The sequence below is a fragment of the Lontra canadensis genome, unplaced genomic scaffold, assembly GCF_010015895.1.
Source record: "Lontra canadensis isolate GAN:19392208 unplaced genomic scaffold, GSC_riverotter_1.0 scaffold23, whole genome shotgun sequence".
NCBI classification, from domain to species: Eukaryota; Metazoa; Chordata; class Mammalia; order Carnivora; family Mustelidae; genus Lontra; species Lontra canadensis.
This window is the reverse complement of record NW_022631017.1, coordinates 9,115,551-9,137,847: the sequence shown is the minus strand read 5'-3', so window position 1 is coordinate 9,137,847 and position 22,297 is coordinate 9,115,551. Positions and strand designations below refer to the sequence as shown.

Here is a 22,297-nt window from a genome sequence, read left to right as displayed (position 1 = left end):
ACCCATGAGTTAATAGTCATTAACTATCGACACTGAGCCAATTTGATTTTAACGATCTCTTCTCTCCGCATTCCCTCCCCACCCCCCAAATCTTTCTGGGTCTCATAAATCCCAGGTATCATGTTGTTTCGTCTGTTAAGTTCTTTAGTGGTGTAGGATTTTGTTAGAAGAGGTAGGAAGAGGAGGGCATTCCAGGCAGGGGAACAACGTGGGCAGAAGCCAGAGTGCCGCTACGGCCCTGTGCTTGATGAGGGAGAAGTGTGAATTATGTCACTGCTATTTTCCGAGTCTGGCTGCTTGGCTTGTGACTGCAGATGGGAAGTTTCCAAGGAAGGGGACTAAATTTCCTCTCAGTGTTATGCTTCTTGGGTCTCCACCCCAGTTCCCTTATTAGGCTGTTCAGGCTTGTGACAGATTTATGGATGTGCTCTCTTCAGCTAGGGCCTGTACCCTTTGGAAGAGAAATGCAGGTCCATTTGATGCCACTCAGACTGAATTCGGTTCAGCAGACATTCTCATAAGTCCCTGTGCTGGGCTCTGTGGGCTCATGCTGGCCTTTGCCTGCCAGACAGGCAGCGTCCGAGCTGTGGGCCAGGCCACTCAGAAGTCGGGGCTATTTTCATCCTGTAAGTTCTGCCAAGCAGGGGGACTGTAACTGTTGGACGGTTGGCTCTGTCCATCCCCAGAACCTAGGACTCCACAGGGCTTGATAATCCTTCCCTGCTTGGTGAAAGACTCCTCGTGGTGCCTGCTCCCATAGCGTCCACTCACCCATTTGGATTTTCGAGAATCAGGAATATATGAGAACAAGGTTGCAGAGCTGCTGAAATTCATGTCAATTCTGGAGGAAACCAGAGTAGAGAAAGAAAAGGGGAAGATATCAAGGCAGTCCAGGCTGTCTCCACAGCGACTCTTCAGAGAAGCCCTGACAGAGGGCCTGGGCTGGCGCACCCCAAGCCTTGGTGGTGCCCACATTTGTCCTGGAGGGAGCTGCTTCGTGCTGAGGTGAACCCGCTCTGAAGAGCTGCCCTGCCAGGGCTGACAGACCCAGCGGGGGGAGCCATGAGCTGTTCCAGTATCTCCCCTGCAGCTCAGCGCTGAGCTAAAATGGTTTTGCCCACTGAAGAGGTGTGCACTGAGGGCCGTGCTGTCCACATGAGACCATTTTCCCTTCACTCTGCACTTGTCACTGCTCCAGGCCACCCCACCCACATGTGTTCCTGATCTCCAGTTGTCAAGACAAACTCTTCCCTGAGAAAGCCCAGCCCCGAGGAGAAGAAGAGGAGAGTGCAGGGGAGGTGGGAGAGATGAGAAAGAAGGTGACCCCCATTTCTGCCACATTCTTCCTTGCCCACCTGCATCTCCGTACCTGCCCAGCCCACATCGCCCTCAGCTCCCCTGCTTCCCCTCTCTCAGGCCCCAGACTGAGTTCTGATCATTAGGAAAGGGAGACTCCTGACTCCTTCCTGACCTGAAAGAGGCACATTCCCTTAATGAGGTGGCTCAGGGAACTAGCCTGGGTCCCTGGTGCTTGAACCTGTGCTGACTTTCCCCAGGGTGCACTGTTCCTCTGGAGGACAGCCTCAGCTGCTGCTCATGGGGAGGAGGCTTGGTCTATGTCAGGGAGGCTGTACCTTGGGCAGGGCCAGGGACAAGGCTCTGTGACTCAACCTGGGCGCCCTTGAGGGTCTCCTCCTGGCACCAAGGCATTCCTATCTGGGAGTCATTGACTGCACTGCTCATTTCGGGAAGGCAGCTTTGCTGGGAGGGTATTTCCAGCATGGGGGCTGGCAGGCGGCTCTGTGCACTGCACAGAAATCTCCACCTCGGGGCAAGGCCTGGGCTTGGAAGAGAGAAGGAATGCAGTCCTCTGGCTGCTCTTTCACAAGCCTGGCTTCCCATGACACCAAGCCGTCACTGATCCCACAGCAGCCATGGTGCGCCCAAGTCTGTGCTGGATACTGTCCGCAGAGTGCAAACCCTTCTCCTTCTTGGCTTCCACGTCACATCAGCCATCTCTCGCCCTGGTTGCTCCTTCTGTCTCCTCTTCTGCCGCTGTTCCTTAGATTCTGTGAATCAGGTGTGGGCAGGGTTTTGTTGTGACCCTCTCCCCGTGTGACCTCTTCTCCCCAGACACCCCATCACACCAGTGCCTTCACTTGTCATCCCCACAGACAGCTCCCAGATCTCCCTCCCAGTCCCGCTTTATTTCTTGACAAACACACCTGAGGAACTGATCCCCCCTCCCCGCCGCTTCCGAAAATCATTCTCCTTCCTCTTACTTTTCCTCATCTCACCAGCCAGGATGGGCACTCACCCACGTGCTCCTGCCCCTCCCTCCACTGCCATCTTCACTCAACGCATCCATCCCCTGTCCTCCCCTCTGCCCTCCTCCTCTGTATCTCTCACAGCATTCCACCTAGTTTCATTCCTCCTCTCATTGCCTCAGAGAAGGAACAGTTCCCTCACCCCACCCCATTACCTCCAAGGGACAAGGACTTGAGTGGCTCCCTGCATTCATGCTATCTGCCTTCAGGCCAATTCCCACACTTTAGCTGGTGTGATCCGCCTTCTTCTTCTTCTTCTTTTTTTTTTAAAGATTTTATTTATTTGTTTGACAGACAGAGATCACAAGCAGGCAGAGAGGCAGGCAGAGAGAGAGGGGAAAGCAGGCTCCCTGCTGAGCAGAGAGCCCAATGCGGGGCTCGATCCCAGGACCCTGAGATCATGACCTGAGCCGAAGGCAGAGGCTTAACCCACTGAGCCACCCACGTGCCTGGTGTGAGCCTTCTTAAATGCATACCTGATCTTATTAGTCTCCTGCTTAAAACTCTTCGAGGGCTCCCCAGTGACCACAGGACAAAATCCAAACTCCTTAACAGGGCTAAATAAACTCTTCATGCTCTGGCTGGTGTGGACTTTGCCAGAATCTTCTCTAACACCCCCCACCCCTGGCTTTTCTAGGCTGGCCCAAATGGTCTCAGTTCCATCAAGTGTCACACTGGTTCACCTGGGGGCTATTCCCTTTGCACGGGATGTCTGGCTAATTTTGACCTAACCCTGCCAGTGCAGCAGAGATGTCTTTTTCTCTGTAGGGCTGTGCAGATTGGCAGCCCCATGTGTTCCAGAGAACTCTGAACTTCTGTCATCACGGGCACACCATTGGGAATTGCCTGCTGATGTGCTTTGTCCCCTTTCTCAATATGGTAAGCGCCTCGAGGAGAGTGACCACAGCTGTTTAATTCACACTTCTCTCCCTGGAGCTTAGACCGGGGGCACGTACTTCGTGAGCATTCTATACCTATCTGTAGCATGCAAGCGGCAGTGTGTGAGGGAGCACGTCACACAGGCATGGCGTGCAATGTAGACAGCACTCCCTGGGGTGCAGAGACTTGGGCTTGAATGTCCAGATGAATGAGAGTCCTTGTTTGTAAGATTAATATGAAATGGCTCTTGGGGGTGGGTTGATGTGGGAAGTACATGCATACAGATGTCCTTTGTACCTAGATCATGACCACTCCCCGGCAGTGTAGGGACCTGCTTGGGTGATGAACTGTGACATGGGATTGCGTGTTGGAAGCAGCAACCACAGACAGGAATGATGAGTATCATCTTCTCAGCAAACCAAGGGGTCAGAGGAAGGATCCTTGCAAGTCCGTGGTCAAGGACACCTAGGATAGTTGCTGAGTTTTTCAATCTTCAGGGGGAATAAGAGGGATGGGAGTTGAGGTCGAATGTCATGTGACTTTCAAGACCAGCAGTTCCTGGGAGAATTCCATCCTGCCCTTGGTGTGTGTCAGGCAGAGATATGTCCCCACTGGGGGAGCAGCTGAGGAAGCAAGACACCTGGCTCTGCCCCAGGGCAGTTAGAACCACAGGCAATTTGCTGGGGACCAGGGGCAGCAGCTGCTTTAACCTATGGGCTAAGACGAGGAGCTGGTGTTCATAAGGCACTCAGTCTCTAAGAGCCTTTGCAGTCTATTCCCTGTCACATCATCAGGGAAGGTTTATTTAGGCCAGTGGGGCAAATATGTCGTTGGAGGGCAAGGGGGTTCCTCTTGACACCTTTCCTAGTCTTGTCTAGAGCAATTAACTTAATATGTTGATTATTTACAGAGTGAACATGCAATACTGTTCCCTATCAGAAAGGAAGAGTAGGCCTGCCTCTATGCCATTTCCTTCCTCTGTAGACCCATCCCTGACATGGCACCTTAGCTCTCTCTGTTGTATTGCCGTGAAGATCCACCTTTCATTTCCCTTAGCCTTTTCCTTAATACCAATACTTCTCTATTCCATCTTGTTTCCCATCAAGATGGCTGCCCCCTCCTGTGTCTTGTTGAGCTGTTCCTTTTCTGAGTCTCTAGAAGTCTGCCATTGCATTCTCTTGCTTCTAGGAAGTAGGTCTTGAGCAGTCTGCTTGGCTGCTAAGACTTCCCAAAGCCAATTTCAAAGTATCATTCTCGAGCCAAAGAAGTATTGTTGAGTACTGTTTTTGTGGCCAGCACTGTGTTTAAAAACTTTGGGGAGGCTGGGAAGATTCTAATCTAATCTCAGCTCTCAGAGTCCATAATTCTAGTTCAGGAGACAAGGTGTAAATACAAAAAACAAATGGAAAAATAATAAAAGTTAAAATTGGAGTCTAATAGGAACCAGGAAACTCCTATTTGTCATGGATGTTATTTCCAGATGGTGCCACAAGATTGCTCTCCAGCCTCGGTCTGGTTTTCCTGTTGGTTTTAGATTGCTGTTGTATTCTGTGTCTGAAGGAGTGAAGAGGCGCTTTTCTGGGTTGAGTTCACACTATCATTGCCTTTGTTAGCAATTGAAGTTAATCTCCCTATTTATCTCTTCTTTTGTTATTTAATGAAAGTCTGTGACAGAGGGACTCAGTTTGTATCAAAGACCTGCCACAGAAGAAGGTTAGCTGTGTGGTGCCTGGGCACTGGTCTTTGCCAACCATGGGGTCTCCAGCCTCTCTTCACATTACCATGTACTACAAGGATGAGTCATCCCTGAAAAATGTGATTTTGAATTGTAGTTGTCTTCCGCTGAAAAAATCCAGCTTAAGAATTGGCTCACATGCTCTAGTTCAGCAAAGGGTAAACACCCCATTAATGTGCCAGTGTCTTGTTTTTCTTGTCACAGACAGGCAGCACGATCTCCCCCAGACTGGGGACTAGGGCTAGGAGATGCTAGAAATTGCCTGGGAGGACAGCAAAGGGTCCAGGTAAGATGGGGAAGAAAATCCTTCCATCCAGTAACATGGGTGGGTAACATGTGAGCCACTGATGGATCCCTCCTGTGGCTCCAAGTCAATCCTTGCACTCTGGGGGAACTGAGTGATCACAAGGGATCCAGGGCCACCAATGTTTCCTTCATTTGGGCTTAGAAGCCCCTTGCCATGGGCTAGAGAGGCTGAGCTGCCCCCAGGCTCTTGCGTGGGTGCAATGAGTCCTTTTGCCAACACAATGTCCCAACATTAGAAACCTGGATGGTAGAGTGATGTGATGTGAAAAGCTGGGAATGAATGGCAGGCCAGGAGGCTGGGGTCTCATTGCTGGGGGCTACCAGAGGGTGAGACTTTCTCTGAGGAAGTCTCCTGGGAGCAGAGTGAGGAAACGCATTTAGCACCATCCTGACTAAAATCTTGTGGAGCATGTCTGCATTCCTAGGACTGGCCAGCCCTCCCGCAGATGGGGTGCATGGTGCTTCCCGTGACCAGGGAGACCAGCAACAGATGCTTGGAGGGGATCAGGGTTATGGAAGACTGCTTTCTGAGGTAAGGGCGGTGTGGAAGTTGCCCCCATTGGCACCTGTGGGACCCTATTCTGATGTCTGTGGTAAGAGCGGGGCTTTAGCTATTTCTTTTCACAGAAAAACATTTTCTCTTCATCTTCTGCCTCAAGCAGCTATGAGCATGTAATACTTAGTAACTGAATACTCTCCACGAATGCAAACAAAAGCTCCAATCCTGAGAAGGGAGTAGACTCTGGGTTACACCCCTTCAGTACCAAATATTCCTTTAATGGTTGTTACTACAATAACATCAAACAGATGTAGACATTTTTTAAAAATGTGGGCTTGGTCTTCCTGACTTTTCATTTGATTTAAAAAGACTGATTAACTGCTGGGAAAAACCCTTTCAAAGCTTTGTATGAGTTTTATTAATTCCTTTGCTCTATGGCCACAAGCAAGATGGGACCACCAATGTTACCAGCTCATCCTATCTGATTGGATATGTTTCAGCCCCAAAGCACATTTGTCACAGGGTTGTCAGAACCTTACTAGAGTTAAGTGAGCTCTGTATTAAGAGGCTTTGAAAGACCACGTCTTCAGCCCTGCCATCCCAACCCACCCTCCCGCTGGAAACAGACATGAACTCTAGTATAAACCAGAACCAGGAAACATACCAATTTCAGAATAATTCCTGGGGTGCCTGGGTGGCTCAGTCAGTTAAGCATCTGTTTTTGGCTCAGGTCATGATTCCGGGGTCCCAGAATCGAGCCCCATGTCAGGCTCCCTGCTCAGTGGGGAGTCTACTTTTCTCCTCTCCCTCTGCCCCCGTCCCCTGCTCATGTTCTCTCTCTCTCTCTCTCTCTCAAATAAACTCTTAAAAAATAGAATTCTTTCTAAGCTTGTGTTTCTTAAACTCAAGTGTGCAAAAGAATCCCTTGGGAACTGGTTTTGTCTGTAGAGTTTGGGGATCCTGCCTCAGAGGTTCTGGAGCTCCAGGACTCTGGACGCTGTTCAGCTGTTGGTTTTCAAACCTGCTTTCATGTTGAAATCTTTAGACAAATGGATGCTTAGCTCCTACCTAATTAAATTAGAGTATCTGAGGGATGAGGCCCAGTATTGGGAGCTTTTACAAACTCCGTGGGTCATTTTCCTATAAAGCCAGATTTGTCAGCACTGATGTAAGCTCTGAAGCCCCGGGAAAGGACAAGGCTGAGGGCCCCATATTGGATGAGGCAGCTAGTGTGACATGCTCATCTTCAGGCAGACAGGTGTTCTGCTCCAACACATCCAACTGACTACCCCAGAAAATCATGGCTTACTGTGGATATGTGTTAGAAGGTTTGTGAAACCCCAGGGTTCATTTGCTAAAACTTGTGTGGGTGAGCGTACAGCCATTTTTCCAGAGGGAGTGTCCTCAGCTTTCACTAGAGGTACTTTATTTTCTCCCCCAGCCCTTGTTTTATTCATTTATTCATTCCCACCGCCCCGTTCTGCTCTCATTCTGCTCCCTCACACAGGTAACCATTCTTATGGTTAAAGCATGTGACGGTTTCTCTTTACCTTTGGCTCTTCTGTTTGTTTTGGGTGTGTCTCTTTATAATCTCCATGAATTGTGCATTCTTAGTGCTGTCTATGCTGGTGTGTGTCCATTCATCCATTGCTCCTGACTTCATGGGCAGCTTCCCCAAGATTTTACCTTGTTGCTTCCCCAGGGATGGACACCCAGGCTTCGGGCTCTCCTCAGCCACAAACTGAGCTGCTGAGAACATCCCCGCGTATGTCCCTTTAGGAGCCCACAGGAAAGCTTCCCGGGAGACAGACCGGGAAGCGGAAGCACCGGGCCATGGGGGCCGCATGTACTTGCATGGACTAAGGGGGCCGCACAGCAGTCTGGACAGACTGCTCCTGGCTACACCCCTCCCACCATTGCTGGATTCCTAAAGTGATCTGAGACCCCCACTCACAAGGCACCAAAGTGAGAAAGCCAGTGGTTAACCATCAAGCTGGGCCCTCAATGCTGCTTGCCTTTCCTTTTTTCAGCTCTTCCTTCTTTCCTGATCACTATGACATCTGTATGAAACCTCTGCCACCCTGTCTGCCACTACCCTCATGACTCTTATTCCACTTCAACTTCCACAGAGAAAATAGAGGCCATCGCTTCCAAGGGCATCAATGGCAGTCCTGTCTTGCCTCGTTTTTCTCTCCAGGCTCACCTCACTGGGGTCTTTGAGGCCCTCCCTCCCCAGACCTTCTTCCTGAGGCCTTGCTGTGTCAGTCCTTCTCCTGATCTGTCCGTCTGTCTGCCTCTCTCTCCACAGGCTTGCTTCTGTGGCCTGTAATATTCACCACTTCTCTCCTGTTCTGAAACAAACCTCTCTTCTCCTTAGGCCCCCCTTTTCCCTTCTTCGAATGTTTGTCGTCTATCACAGACTTTTTGAACACATGTTCATGCATGCTCCATTTGCTCAGCTCCTTTTCACGTGCTCCCTCAGTCCCAGCCCTCCGACCCATGATCCGTGGTCGCCTGTTTGCTTGGTGCACTGGGTCCAGCCTCCCCTGCTTCTTTCTTTCTAGTGTTGGACGCCACTCACAGCATGCTTCTTGGAGCCACCTCCCCTCGTTTTTCAGTTCAACATGTTCTCCTGGGTCTCCTTCTCAGCCTCCCTCTGCTCCTCAGAACTCCCTGGATCTCCCTCGCTTCTCTCTCAGCCTCCCTCACAGCCTCCTCTCCCTCCCTGCCCTTTAGAGCTTTTCCCCTGTTTCTACCCTCTAGACCCCTGCGTCTCCACCTGTTTTCCTGAGCTTGGCCACTCCTTAGGCTTCCTTGAAGCATTTATAAGCATATGACTCCCAAACCTGGATCTCACTTTAATTCAGTGCATTGGTTTGAAAATTTCCAAATGTTTGTGTGCTAAGATCCAGAATCACGTGTGACTCAGTTTAAGAGTTCACAGGCTAGAACATTCTCTTCTGAACTCTGGACCCAGGCACCTGGCCGTCTTTCTGTCTGCCACAGTCTGCAGCTATGCATCTAAACTGCAGATGAGCTGAAACGAATTATGTACCCTGAAGTTTTTTTCTAAAGGGTCCAGAGGCCAGCTTGACAGTATGTCAGCAGACGCTGCTGCCTGCTCTGCTTCCGGCTGGAGAATGCACCAGAGGCCTCTGGGTCACAGGCTGTGCACACGTTTACTCCCTTTGAGTAGGAAGCACAGGGCTGCAGCAGCTGGAGGATCCAGAGTTCTGAGATGATAATTTGGTCTACAGACTTTTTCTCCTTTGCCTTTGAAACAGTATGACATGGACAAAGGCATGGGAAGATAGGAATTAGTGTAACAGGGGAGAACTGGAGACAAAGTTGGTGCTGTCAGTGACAGGCCCCGCCCTGATGTTGCATACCCCAGCAGTACAGGGATGAGGAGGTTCCCATGTAGGAAAGTACTGCCGGGCTGGACACAATTCACTGTGAAGCTAAATACACGTCAGGCCTTTCTTTTAGAAGTTAGGTTAAGCAAGTTAGGGACAATGGAATAGCAAGTTTCCTTGAGACTGGCTAAGCTTCGGGGGACTAGCGGCCCTGTGAGCCAGCCTTACCTCTGCTTCAAAATCTGCTTGTTATCTTCGATGGTAACGCTGTCAGCGTGGTCCCTCTTGAAGATTTCAAAAGCCTCCTGTCGTCCTAAGGACATTTCTTCTCTCATCCCTGTTTGGAGACACGGGGAAATGGCCTCAGTCATGGCATCAGGATCCCATTAATTCCACTGTCACTTTAGGTGGACCACAAAGCCAGCCCTGGCTCCAAGAGGCTCACAGCAGAGAGGCTCCTGACCAGACAGGTGGCCCTGGGCTCTTCCAGCTGGCCACCGACCCAGCAAGGAGGCCCTTCCAGCGACAACCTGCACCCTGCAGGGCTATGCCTGTGCAGGCATGTGACTTGTGGGGGGTGGAGTTTGGAATGTTTGGTCGGAGGAAATGAGAACCAGAGCGCCAGGCCCTGGATTGCCGAGAACATCTGCAAATGCACTTCCTGCCATCATTGGGTACCACGGCTCTCCCTATTTTCCTGCTATGCCCTGTTTTGGTTTTCTGTTCAATTTCATGATGGATTTCCAGGCATTTAGTTAAGAGTGGTACAGTACAGATTGAAAGATACAGAATCTAGAAAATTCTACTCTTAGTCTCCATATAATGACTCATCCTTGTCTCCTGTGTCTAGAGAGGGGCCTTGGTGCTTACTCTGAGGTTAGGTTTTCTATCGGAAGATCCATGAGCAGGTTGTGATGTCAGCTCCTAGGTCATGTCTAACTCCAACATTCTGGGTTGCTAACCTCGCTACTGGGCCCTGCTCAGGGGCCAAATTCTGAAATCCAGAGTCAGGACAGCCAGGGATGGTGTAGTGAACAGGTGGCATTTCTGCACCGTAGACCTCTTTCTCCCAGCCTCCCAGAGCAAGGGTCAGTGCAAGTGCATGCCTGGGATCCCTAAGTGACAACTGAATACACAGCTGAATTTTGGGTGAATCTATAGACTTGTTTTTTTTATGCCTCTTTTAAAAGTTTTGGTTTCTTTTCCCCATGTTTTCATCCAGTTAATTCTACTTCTCTTTGAAGCCCTGACTGAGTGTTACCAACCCCGAGAAACTTTCCTTGAGGCCCAGGCAGCATGAATCCTCCCTCCATTATGTACCTATCAATGCATCTGTAACACACACAGCCCAGTAGACACTGTCACTTCACATGACAATCCTTTCTGGTGACAGGCATATTTCTAGGAGGTAGAGATTACATCTTTGTGAATCCCTAGTGTCTTGTTCAATGTCTAGCATTTAGAAGGTGCGCAACAGATGTGTGTTAAATGAATCAGGTCAGGAATGAACCAGGAGTGAAAATGAGCCTTGCTCTAATTGCCACATGAACACGATCCAGGGCGAGAGGGGTTTGATGTGAGGCCCCAGGTTCCGGAGACCCATTCATATGGGCCACATACCACATCTCCTCCTGCCTGGAAAAAACCCGTGGAGTCTCATCACCAGGCCTCAGGGTGAGGAACCGGACCAGCCCATCTGACACCAATTTAATGATTACCGTTGATAAAAATAGCACCATGAAGAATGTCTGAATGGTGAGGCACACAAAACGCTCCACCCTTTTCCAATCAGAAGCAAATGGGCACGTCTTGGCTTTGTCTCCACATCTGCCCTGCACACTCCAGAACCGGGTCGGCCTGGGAACGGGTTTGGGGGGGAGCTCTACTGTACAAGACGCATTAACCAAGGGACACTTTTCATCCAGCAAAGCCCACAGGGAGCCGAGGGACTCATGCCATACCTCTCCCCGGCCCCTGATCTGTGCCTAGTTCTGACAATGTGTGCTTTTCAGTGCTAATGAAACAGCAACAGGGGGTAGAGGGAGCAAATCTCTCTGGAATGGAGTCGGGGTTGAGGAGAGCTCCATGGAGACCACATGGGAGCCTGCCTGGGGGATCCCCCAAATTGCTTCCCACAGACGAGGTGATGAGAAGGCAGCAGCAGGGGTGAGGGGCGGGGAGAGGGTTGTTCGAAAAGCTGCAGTGAAGGAGATGGGTTCATGGCATTTTCTCTCCCAGGCTCTGCTTTCTTTCAGAGCTGACAGTCCAAAATCGACAGCTGGGAGGAATGGCCATGCTGAGATTTCTCAGCGCTGATGGCACTGTTACAGCAGCTGATCCTGGAAGAACTTAGAACCAACTGAAAACCCTGTTGCATCTTCCTTGAGGCGCAGAGGGGGCCTGGGTAGTAGGAACAGAAAGGACGTGGGGTGCACAGGAGAGAGAAGCTCAGGGAGGTAATTTGCTCTCACTTTCTAGAGGATCTTGAAAGTCTTGCTAAAAAATGTGGGGCCAGCGCCGTATCACAGTATGTGGGTGCCACCAATTTTCCAAGACTTAAAAGTCAGTGAAGTACACATTACGAGAAAGAAAGTTACACTGGAAGCACTTCATACTTTTGATTTAAGAGGTCCTTGGGGTCCTGCAGTGCTGTGGGCTTATTATCAGGAACATGGGATCAGCTTTCCTCCAGTGACGATGGAGTATTCTGGAATTGGAGTTCTCTGATGGTGGTGAGCTCCGATGAGTGGACATTAATGTGAGGGCTCTAATTCTGGCAGCTTGTGTCCCCCATGTCTGCTCAGGGAGGCCAAGGTGTGGTGGCTGTGATGCCCAGCTTCTGAAGGCAGAGAGGCAAAGTAGGGCATGGAAGCCTACTAAACAGTTGTTTTCCCCTCTCAGGATTTAGAAAACAGCTTTCTTATATGGCAAGCTCTGGCCCCCAAGTACACAATGTCCCCATTAGAAGGAGTAAGAGCAGTTGGAGCACTAGAGTGACTAAAAGCTAATGAGATAATCATCTATTTATTTATTCTCTCCACCAATATTTATTTCTCTTAGGCACTGCGGTTGGCATGTGACCGAGCTATAAACTTGAACAAGAAGATTAAAGCTTTGATCCTTGCCCTTCAAGAATTGAAAGTCTAGTGAAGGAGAAAGAAACGTGAATAGTTACCACAAAAGCTGCTATTTGCTGTAAGGCAGGCATGTGTCCAGTGGCAGGAAATAAAGAGGAGGAGGGTCAGCCCTGTCGGGGAGACTGGGAAGGATTCCGAGGGACGAGCAGCATTTGCCAGGTAGAGCAGGAGTGGAAGAAGAAGGGGGAAGAGGAGGATGGAGCAAAAGGACAACTTGATTCAAATACATGGTTCTGCCACAGAACAGGAATGGTCTTTGGGGAGAACAAAATGAATTTCTTACGTACTTTACACTAGTCACCGTGTTAAGTGTTTCCTTACCTATTGTATCAGTTAAACTTCTCCATGATCCCTGGTCAGATACCATTTTACAGAGGAAGGAACTGAAGCTCAGTTAAAGAAATGTTATAAAGGGGTCAAAACAGCCCGGCTTTTTAGAGGAAGTCATTTCTGCTCTCAGATCCACTTCTCCAGGGAGTCTGACTGAGAGAGGAGGCAAGTGGTGGCCTCAAAGTGCCCAGCTAGGGGCGGATCTGCCCATGGGATTACACTCTCATTACTGTCTATCTTGTCCAAAACCCTGAATGTTCTTTACAGTATCACAGAAAAAACAGAAGCACAAATTTTGTCTTACTGTTTCTATTATTATTTCTAGAATGTGTGCACTCCATGGGGCAGTGATTTTTGTGAGTTTTGTTTGCTGCAATTTTTCTAGCACCTGGATGGTACCTGGCACGTAGGAGGAGCTTAAATTCTTTGGAATGAATAAATGAATGTCTTATGTGCTTAATGTTCTTCCTTCTAGCATAGCATACTGTGACATGATGGGGTAAGTGCTCCCACAGCTCTTCCTCCCTTGGCCACCACACCCCTGGGTGGGTGCATCTCCTGTATAGTGTGATTTTAGAAATTCACACACACACACACACACACACACACACACACACACGAAAATCAACACCATCTTTTCCCACTACATGTTATTATGCTTCATAGCCCACCCTTAGAGATTCCAGCTCCAAGAAGCTTTTATAAAAATGCAAATACTCTTGAAGGCATCACTGTCTTGGAGCTAGCAAAGACAAACTCCACAATCTGTTGACAATTAGCTAACAGGTCCTGCAAAGACAAGACATAAGATGGTGTCTCAGGCTGGTGCCAAAATGGGGGAAAATCTGAGCCTGAAAGGGAAGGTACGATGGCAAAGACAAATTGTGCCTTCTCCCCAACTTTGTTTAGTCTGTTAGACTCAGCTGCTCATCAAAGCGGAGGACCTTAGGAGTTCCCGCTTGCCGTGACCATTTCTAGCTCGTGGTTGTTTCCTTTTAGTGAATTTCAGTCATAGGTCACAGTGTCTAATCCCAGAAAACATGGATGACTCAGAGGAGCCTGCTGGCTTGCTGAGGCACAGGACTATTTAAGGCCCAGAGGAGAGCACATAAAATATTACAGGCCAGGATAAAATTTCAAACGAAACAAAGCAAAAATCAAAAGACAAACAAACAAACAAACCAAAAACCCTAAAGAAGGAGAAGAGTTTCTCCATCTCAGTCCCCAAAACGCGACATTGCAATTCTAGGTTGTGAGCTAGATGGAAAACACTTCCAAATCCTAAAGATGCAGCCTCTTCTGGATTTTGATAATTCTTATGAACAGCACTTTGGTAGAAATGGGAGACAACAAGGCACTCACAAAATCAGCCTTGGCATGTAGCTTCTGATACTGTTAGGCATACAAAATTCTTCGGTTCTTGTCCCTCACCCGTTTCTATAATGTGCACGCTCTCTCTTTTGCCTTCCTGAAATTTGGCCCTTTGTTTTGCTGGAGAATATGCATCGGTCCTTTAGAAGCCCTCCCCGCCCCCAACACAGGGTCCCATGGAAACCAAATGGAAAGGAAAAACATCGGAAGTGGAGAGTTTATGCTCCTGCCTTTGGGCCTGCTGTCTGATTTCCTTTAGTCTGGAGCACAAGGGCCAGAGCTCATTTTCCTGGCTGCCCCAAACAACCTGCTGCTGCTTAAGCTATTGCTTAAAAATTGACAAAGGTAAAATGATGGAGAGTTGTGTTATTCATGCTGAAAAATGGATTTCCTGGTCAGAGCCAAAAATCTGTTTTCCTTGGGAATGACATCCATTCATGCGGTGCCTCAGTTCCCTCTGACTGAAGAAGGAAAGGGAGAAAAGAACACACACAGGGAATGAAGAAAAGTGAGCGATGGGGTGGGATCCTGACAGGAATGGGGGCGTGCATCACACTGGTGGGGACTAAGAGCAAGAGAAGGCTCAGAGCTGGGTAGGAGGCATTCAAGGCTGAGACAGGGAGGAAACTGGATGTGGGGCATAATTTCACGACTTATGGCTTGGTAGCAGAAGTTTTTGAAACCACAGGTGAGGGAGTGGCTTTGATATAGTGACATGAAGAATTCCTACAATATGTAGGACATGGAAGTGCAAACAGAAATGAGAAGCAACGGGCAGGGATAGAGTGTGGTTTTGTACAATATATGATACAAAATTCTCTAGGCACTGAAATTTCTCAGCAAATGTTGACTTAGGTGAAATATACAAAAGTATCCTCCTAGGATGCCTGGGTGGCTTAGTGCACTGGGGCCTCTGCCTTCGGCTTGGGTCATGATCCCAGGGTCCTTGGATCGAGCCCTGCATCAGGCTCTCTGCTCCAAGGGGAGCCTGCCTCCTTCTCTCTCTCTCTGCCTGCCTCTCTGCCTACTTGTCTGTCAAATAAATAAATAAAATCTTAAAAAAAAAGTATCCTCCTATAAATAATTTTAAGAGAATTCCATCCTTTGGTGTATACAGAAGTTCGAATGAATGGATCAGTAGGAGGGAGAGGAAGGAGGGATTTAAATGAGAGGAAGGGATAAATCTATCAAAGTAGCATGAAACACAAAAGGTCAGGAGGGAAATGAAGGAAAGCTCAGTGGTCCAGCACTCTTGGGAATGGTGTCTGGAATAAAGATGTCCCAAGAGCCATCGAACGGAAATGATGGCTACAGCCAGAAACTCTGTGGCAAAGGACAAGTCAGCAACTTCTAGCATGGAAAGCAAAGTGTCCACTGCTGCTGGACTGAAAACACGCATGAGATGGGGAGGTGCTAAGAGATCTTATAAAGAGAAATGGCCCATTTTCCAGAAAGATTCAGAGGGACATTTGAGACACTTTACCTTCCTCCCCTCACTGTGAGGTAGATGCTGTCATTTAAGAAGGAGGAGGTTTCTGGAAGTTACGTGAAAGACCTGCATGGCACATAGGTAGGCACTGCATTCCCACGTTCCTTCCTCACACTCACGGAAGGCATTGTCAGGCAGCCTAAGCACTTGTCTCCTTTCACGCATGGCTCCCAGATTACCATGCAATCAAATGACAACTGTTATTAAATTTTCTCATTCCTATGTTTCTGGGGAAAAATAACAGCCCAGTTCTACCACCTCTGGGGCTGACATGCAGGGGATTTTCCCCAGGGAGCAGCGTCATGCCCCAAGTACTGGAGTCACTGAGAGGGGCTGTCTGGGAGCATATACCAAGGAGCCCTCTGTCCATGTTTCCCTGCCACCAGAGCGGTGGAGGCCACCATAGGAAGCAGTGTCATGTGCCATGGGTCTGTTTACTTTAAGGACCAGCTCAGCTACAATTTGAGGGGGGGCTGGGCGGGTGCAGCAGGCTATGGAATCTGAGGACGAGGGGAAGACAAAACCACTTAGCCACGGCCAAAGTGACTGCAGATGTCAAGACCAAGAGTAGATCTTTTGGGGTGACCAAGGAAGCTTGCCCAAGCTACTTCCTGCTTTTCAGTGACACTTCTGGAATGAGTTGGTGCCCTAGGCCTTGGGGTTAAAGGCCTATGTTCAAACCAGAAGATACCACCTGGGCTGAAGTCCTCAGATTAGGACTGGCCTTGGAGTTTCCTAAACTGCCACATGAAAGCCATCAAAGGAGAACCTTTAATTTGTAGATTCTTAGGGCTGGCTTGGACCAGGCTGAAGCATGGTAAGCTTGGCAGGGGCTCGAGGGAGTGGAGTAAAAGGAAAATCTGAAGTGGAAAGCCACGGAAACCTTAGGAGACCCACCCAGTAGTGGCACCACATCTAAATAAATCAAATGGGCTCCTGATTCCTGGTGCCAGAGATCACACATCCCACCAGCAAGTCTTGCAGGCCCAGCAGCGCAGACCATGTGGGCTGGGTGGACTTAAGGGCAGTGTTCGAAGCTGGTTTTGTTTTTCTTTCGTCTTGGTAACCATGTCTGATTCACCCTCCTGCTGGCAGCTGCATGCTGGATGTTAGTCTGAGAGGGTGCTGAAAGGCCTAGTGTGCCAACTGAGTGGACAGACTTGGAGCACCTAGAAGAATGGCAGCTGCTTGAGGGCAGTGGCTCATTTTCAGCAGTCACATTAAGTCTTTAAACCATGGTCCTGAAGGTCATCTGCCGAAGACCTTGCATTTCCTAACCCAGCCTCTCTGGGGTTTTTCTTCTGTGAGCGTTCTTATTCAGGAAAAAGTGCCCATGTGGGTTGCTTAGAAAAACCCATGGACAGACACAGGCATGGAGCTTGGAGAAGAGCCTGGGTCATGTTGGCATTTCTGCGTTTTGGAGTTAACTCAGGAATCTGGAGGCCAGCAACATTTCCATTAAATAAGACAGTATGGTGTGGCTCCTGCTGCCAGGCGAAACTGGATCTATGGAGTCTTTTCCATCGATTTCAGTCCATAGATGTGGCAGCCTTGGTGTCCAATTCCATGCCCAATATTTGGACCAACCCTGGAAATCTGGGTGGAAGGACATGTGGGCTCTAGCCCTTTATGGGCTACAGGGCAGTTGATGGAGAGGCCCACTGAATAGAAAGGCAGCATTTCTCTTCAGCTAATAAGTGGCTCCAAATGCTGCAGAATCTGAAAAACACAGGATTCCCTGAGTTTGAAATGTCCTGACCATTTCCAAAGGCCATGGTCAACAGGGTTCTGTTGGCTGGCTTCTATGTCAGCCTGTGCTTTGGGGGAAGTGGTTAGAGCATTGTTCACATGCCCTATAGTCTGACAAATGAAGGCAGATTTCTATCTACTCCTGAATTAGGAAGGAATTCCACTGTACTCTCAAATTTATTTTGCTACATTCTTAAAAGAGAATTTAAAAAAATACATTCTAGCCTAGTAGCCTGTTCCCTGAAATGCATGTAGATTTAAATAAAATTCTGTTTCTCTGGCTTGGAAGTAAGCAAAAGGTAAAATGGAGTTTGGGGATACTGGTATTCATTCTTTGGGGGGAAAAAAAGGAAGGAGGAAATTACTTGTTGTGTGTCTTCTATGTGATAGGCACTGTTTCATGCTTCACAAATAAGAAATCACAGATATTAACTAATCTCACAAGTCTATTGGTGGTGATGGGGGGGAGCTAATGCTTATTGATAACTCTGCATATGCTAGAGGCATTACGTATGTTGTCTCATTTAATTCTCACAGTGACCCTGTCAACTAGGTAGCATTGGGCCCATTCTACACGTAGGGTAATTGAGGTTGAAAGAGGTTAAAATGACCCCAAGACAACAGTTAGCAAAATGGCAATGCGACAACTTTATCTCAGCTTTGTCTCACTCTGGAACCCTTTTTCTGCATACCGTGTTATTAAAAGAAAATCATTCGCCTAGTAGAAATGACCTCACGAATACCAGCAAACCACTGAGGTCAGACCTATGGGGTCAGGAGGTCATGAGAAAAAGAGTGCGTTGGGAGGGTTGTGTGTTGGGTTGTGCACTGAAAACCATGAATGCACATGGCAGCTCGGGAGAGCTGGAGATGTTCATGAATGGGAAGCTTGGGCAGGCACCAGATGCCCAGGAAGAGCTGCTCCACCTGGAGCCCCAGGGCCTGGGTGAGGATCAGAGGGAAAGGAAGGGTTGTAGGGGAGGCTTGGCTCTCTGCCATAAGGACTTTATTAGTTAACCAACTAGGTCAGACCCATGTAAGTAATTATCTTTCCCTAATCTATATGGAGCTTCAGTTCTGGAGAATCTCCATAGTCAAAGAGTTTATGCACTTAAAATGATGGTGTTGGACCAAAGCAGGGGGATACTATAGAGAGAAGGGGTAGGGTCCAGGTTCTGAGAGTGTGGACTTTGGCAGAGAGTAATTTCCTGTCCCCAAATGAGCAATAGCCATGAGAAAGAGATGAAAAGGATCCAAGGGGTCATCATTTTCCCTTTGGCCCCTCTTTATCCTGACTGCTTTTCCTCTAGAAAGAATTTCATTGTTTAAATGTAAATTTGTTTATTCACCGAGATAGTGAGTCAACTGGTGAAGTAGACCATCTGTCAGTAGTACTGAGTATCTGCTCTATTGACAGCCCTCTTCTATGGTTAATGGTACAGATAAATAAAAGAAATATTGTCCTTGACCTTGTGATAGAAAGCACTGGGGGTACAGGAAGGTCAAAGCTTACATTAGAAAGCTGGCAAACACTCGGGGGAGGAGTCAAGATGGTGGAGAAGTAGCAGGCTGAGATTACTTCAGGTTGCGGGAGATCAGCTAGAGAGCTTATCTAAAGATTGCAAACACCTACAAATCCAACGGGAGATCGAAGAGAAGAAGAACAGCAATTCTAGAAACAGAAAATCAACCACTTTCTGAAAGGTAGGACTGGCGGAGAAGTGAATCCAAAGCGACGGGAAGATAGACCGCGGGGCGAGGGGCTGGCTCCCGGCAAGCGGCGGAGCAACGGAGCACAAAATCAGGACTTGTAAAAGTCTGTTCCGCTGAGGGACATCTCTCTGGAGGCTTAACCAGGATGAAGTACACGCGGGGTCAGCGTGGCCTCAGGTCCCGCAGGGTCACAGAAGGATCGGGGTGTCTGAGTGTCGCAGAGCTTACAGGTATTAGAACCGGGAAGCCGGCTACAGAGACAGAGCCGAGGAGTGAGCTCTCAGCTCGGGGTTACCTTGAACCAGTCTCAGGCTCGGTCAGCTCGGAGCGCGGCCGGAGGCCAGGGTGACGGGAGTAATTGGGCGCTGTTCTCTGAGGGCGCACTGAGGAGTGGGGCCCCGGGCTCTCGGCTCCTCCGGGCCGGAGACTGGGAGGCCGCCATCTTCATTCCCGTCCTCCGGAACTCTACGGAAAGCTCTGAGGGAACAAAAGCTCCCGAAAGCAAACCCGAGCGGATTACTCAGCCCGGCCCCTGGTAAGGGCGGTGCAACTCCGCCTGGGGCAAAGACACTTGAGAATCACTATAACAGGCCCCTCCCCCAGAAGATCAACAAGAAACCCAGCCAGGACCAAGTTCACCTACCAAGGAGTGCAGTTTCAATACCAAGGAGAGCAGCGGAATTCCAGAGGAAGAGAAAGCAAAGCACGGAGCTCATGGCTTTCTCCCCATGATTCTTTAGCCTTGCAGTTAATTTAATTTTTTTTCTTTTTCAACTTTTTTTCTCTTCTTCTGCTAATTTTTTTTAACTTTTACCCTTTTCTTTTTTAACGTTTTTTAACTAGTTTATCTAATATATATATATTTATTTTTTCCTTTTTATATTTTTTCATTATTGGTTTTCTTTTTTTGTTTCTTTTTTCTTTTCTTTTTTTCTTTCTGAACCTCTTTATATCCCCTCCCCCCCCACGATTTGGCATCTCTTCTGATTTGGCTAAAGCATATTTTCCTGGGGTTTTTGCCACCCTTTTAGTATTTTACTTGTTCCTTCATATACTCTTATCTGGACAAAATGACAAAGCAGAAAAATTCACCACAAAAAAAAGAACAAGAGGCAGCACCAAAGGCTAGGGACCTAATCAATACAGACATTGGTAATATGTCAGATCTAGAGTTCAGAATGACGATTCTCAAGGTTCTAGCCGGGCTCGAAAAAGGCATGGCAGATATTAGAGAAACCCTCTCGGGAGATATAAAAGCCCTTTCTGGAGAAATAAAAGAACTAAAATCTAATCAAGTTGAAATCAAAAAAGCTATTAATGAGGTGCAATCAAAAATGGAGGCTCTCACTGCTAGGATAAATGAGGCAGAAGAAAGAATTAGCGATATAGAAGACCAAATGACAGAGAATAAAGAAGCTGAGCAAAAGAGGGACAAACAGCTACTGGACCACGAGGGCAGAATTCGAGAGATAAGTGACACCATAAGACGAAACAACATTAGAATAATTGGGATTCCAGAAGAAGAAGAAAGAGAGAGGGGAGCAGAAGGTATATTGGAGAGAATTATTGGAGAGAATTTCCCCAATATGGCAAAGGGAACAAGCATCAAAATCCAGGAGGTTCAGAGAACCCCCCTCAAAATCAATAAGAATAGGTCCACACCCCGTCACCTAAAGTAAAATTTACAAGTCTTAGTGACAAAGAGAAAATCCTGAAAGCAGCCCGGGAAAAGAAGTCTGTAACATACAATGGTAAAAATATTAGATTGGCAGCAGACTTATCCACAGAGACCTGGCAGGCCAGAAAGAGCTGGCATGATATATTCAGAGTACTAAACGAGAAAAACATGCAGCCAAGAATACTATATCCAGCTAGGCTATAATTGAAAATAGAAGGAGAGATTAAAAGCTTCCAGGACAAACAAAAACTGAAGGAATTTGCAAACACCAGACCAGCTCTACAGGAAATATTGAAAGGGGTCCTCTAAGCAAAGAGAGAGCCTAAAAGTAGTAGATCAGAAAGGAACAGAAACAATATACAATAACAGTCACCTTACAGGCAATACAATGGCACTAAATTCATATCTCTCAATAGTTACCCTGAATGTTAATGGGCTAAATGCCCCAATCAAAAGACACAGAGTATCAGAATGGATAAAAAAACAAAACCCATCTATATGTTGCCTACAAGAAACTCATTTTAAACCCGAAGACACCTCCAGATTTAAAGTGAGGGGGTGGAAAAGAATTTACCATGCTAATGGACATCAGAAGAAATCAGGAGTGGCAATCCTTATATCAGATCAATTAGATTTTAAGCCAAAGACTATAATAAGAGATGAAGAAGGACACTATATCATACTCAAAGGATCTGTCCAACAAGAAGATCTAACAATTTTAAATATCTATGCCCCTAACGTGGGAGCAGCCAACTACATAAACCAATTAATAACAAAATCAAAGAAACACATCAACAATAATACAATAATAGTAGGGGACTTTAACACTCCCCTCACTGAAATGGACAGATCATCCAAGCAAAAGATCAACAAGGAAATAAAGGCCTTAAATGACACACTGGACCAGATGGATATCACAGATATATTCAGAACATTTCATCCCAAAGCAACAGAATACACATTCTTCTCTAGTGCCCATGGAACATTCTCCAGAATAGATCACATCCTCGGTCCTAAATCAGGTCTCAACCAGTATCAAAAGATTGGGATCATTCCCTGCATATTTTCAGACCACAATGCTCTGAAGCTAGAACTCAATCGCAAGAGGAAATTTGGAAAGAACCCAAATACATGGAGACTAAACAGCATCCTTCTAAAAAATGAATGGGTCAACCAGGAAATTAAAGAAGAATTGAAAAAATTCATGGAAACAAATGATAATGAAAACACAACAGTTCAAAATCTGTGGGACACAACAAAGGCAGTCCTGAGAGGAAAATATATAGCGGTACAAGCCTTTCTCAAGAAACAAGAAAGGTCTCAGGTACACAACCTAACCCTACACCTAAAGGAGCTGGAGAAAGAACAAGAAAGAAACCCTAAACCCAACAGGAGAAGAGAAATCATACAGATCAGAGCAGAAATCAATGAAATAGAAACTAAAAAAACAATAGAACAAATCAACGAAACTAGGAGCTGGTTCTTTGAAAGAATTAATAAGATTGATAAACCCCTGGCCAGACTTATCAAAAAGAAAAGAGAAAGGACCCAAATAAATAAAATCATGAATGAAAGAGGAGAGATCACAACTAACACCAAAGAAATACAGACAATCATAAGAACATATTATGAGCAACTCTATGCCAACAAATTTGACAATCTGGAAGAAATGGATGCATTCCTAGAGACATATAAACTACCACAACTGAACCAGGAAGAAATAGAAAG

At 47.4% G+C, this 22,297-nt stretch overlaps 1 protein-coding gene across 5 annotated transcripts in view; it reads right to left on the bottom strand.

Moving 5' to 3' along the window:
- KIF6 (kinesin family member 6) overlaps positions 1-22,297 on the bottom strand; it is a 434,768-nt gene that overhangs the window by 85,862 nt on the left and 326,609 nt on the right. For all 5 annotated transcript variants that reach the window (XM_032862288.1, XM_032862289.1, XM_032862290.1 and 2 more), the window contains one exon: positions 9,331-9,439. In XM_032862288.1, coding sequence (XP_032718179.1) covers positions 9,331-9,439 — 109 coding nt within the window. The remainder of the gene's footprint in view (positions 1-9,330; positions 9,440-22,297) is intronic.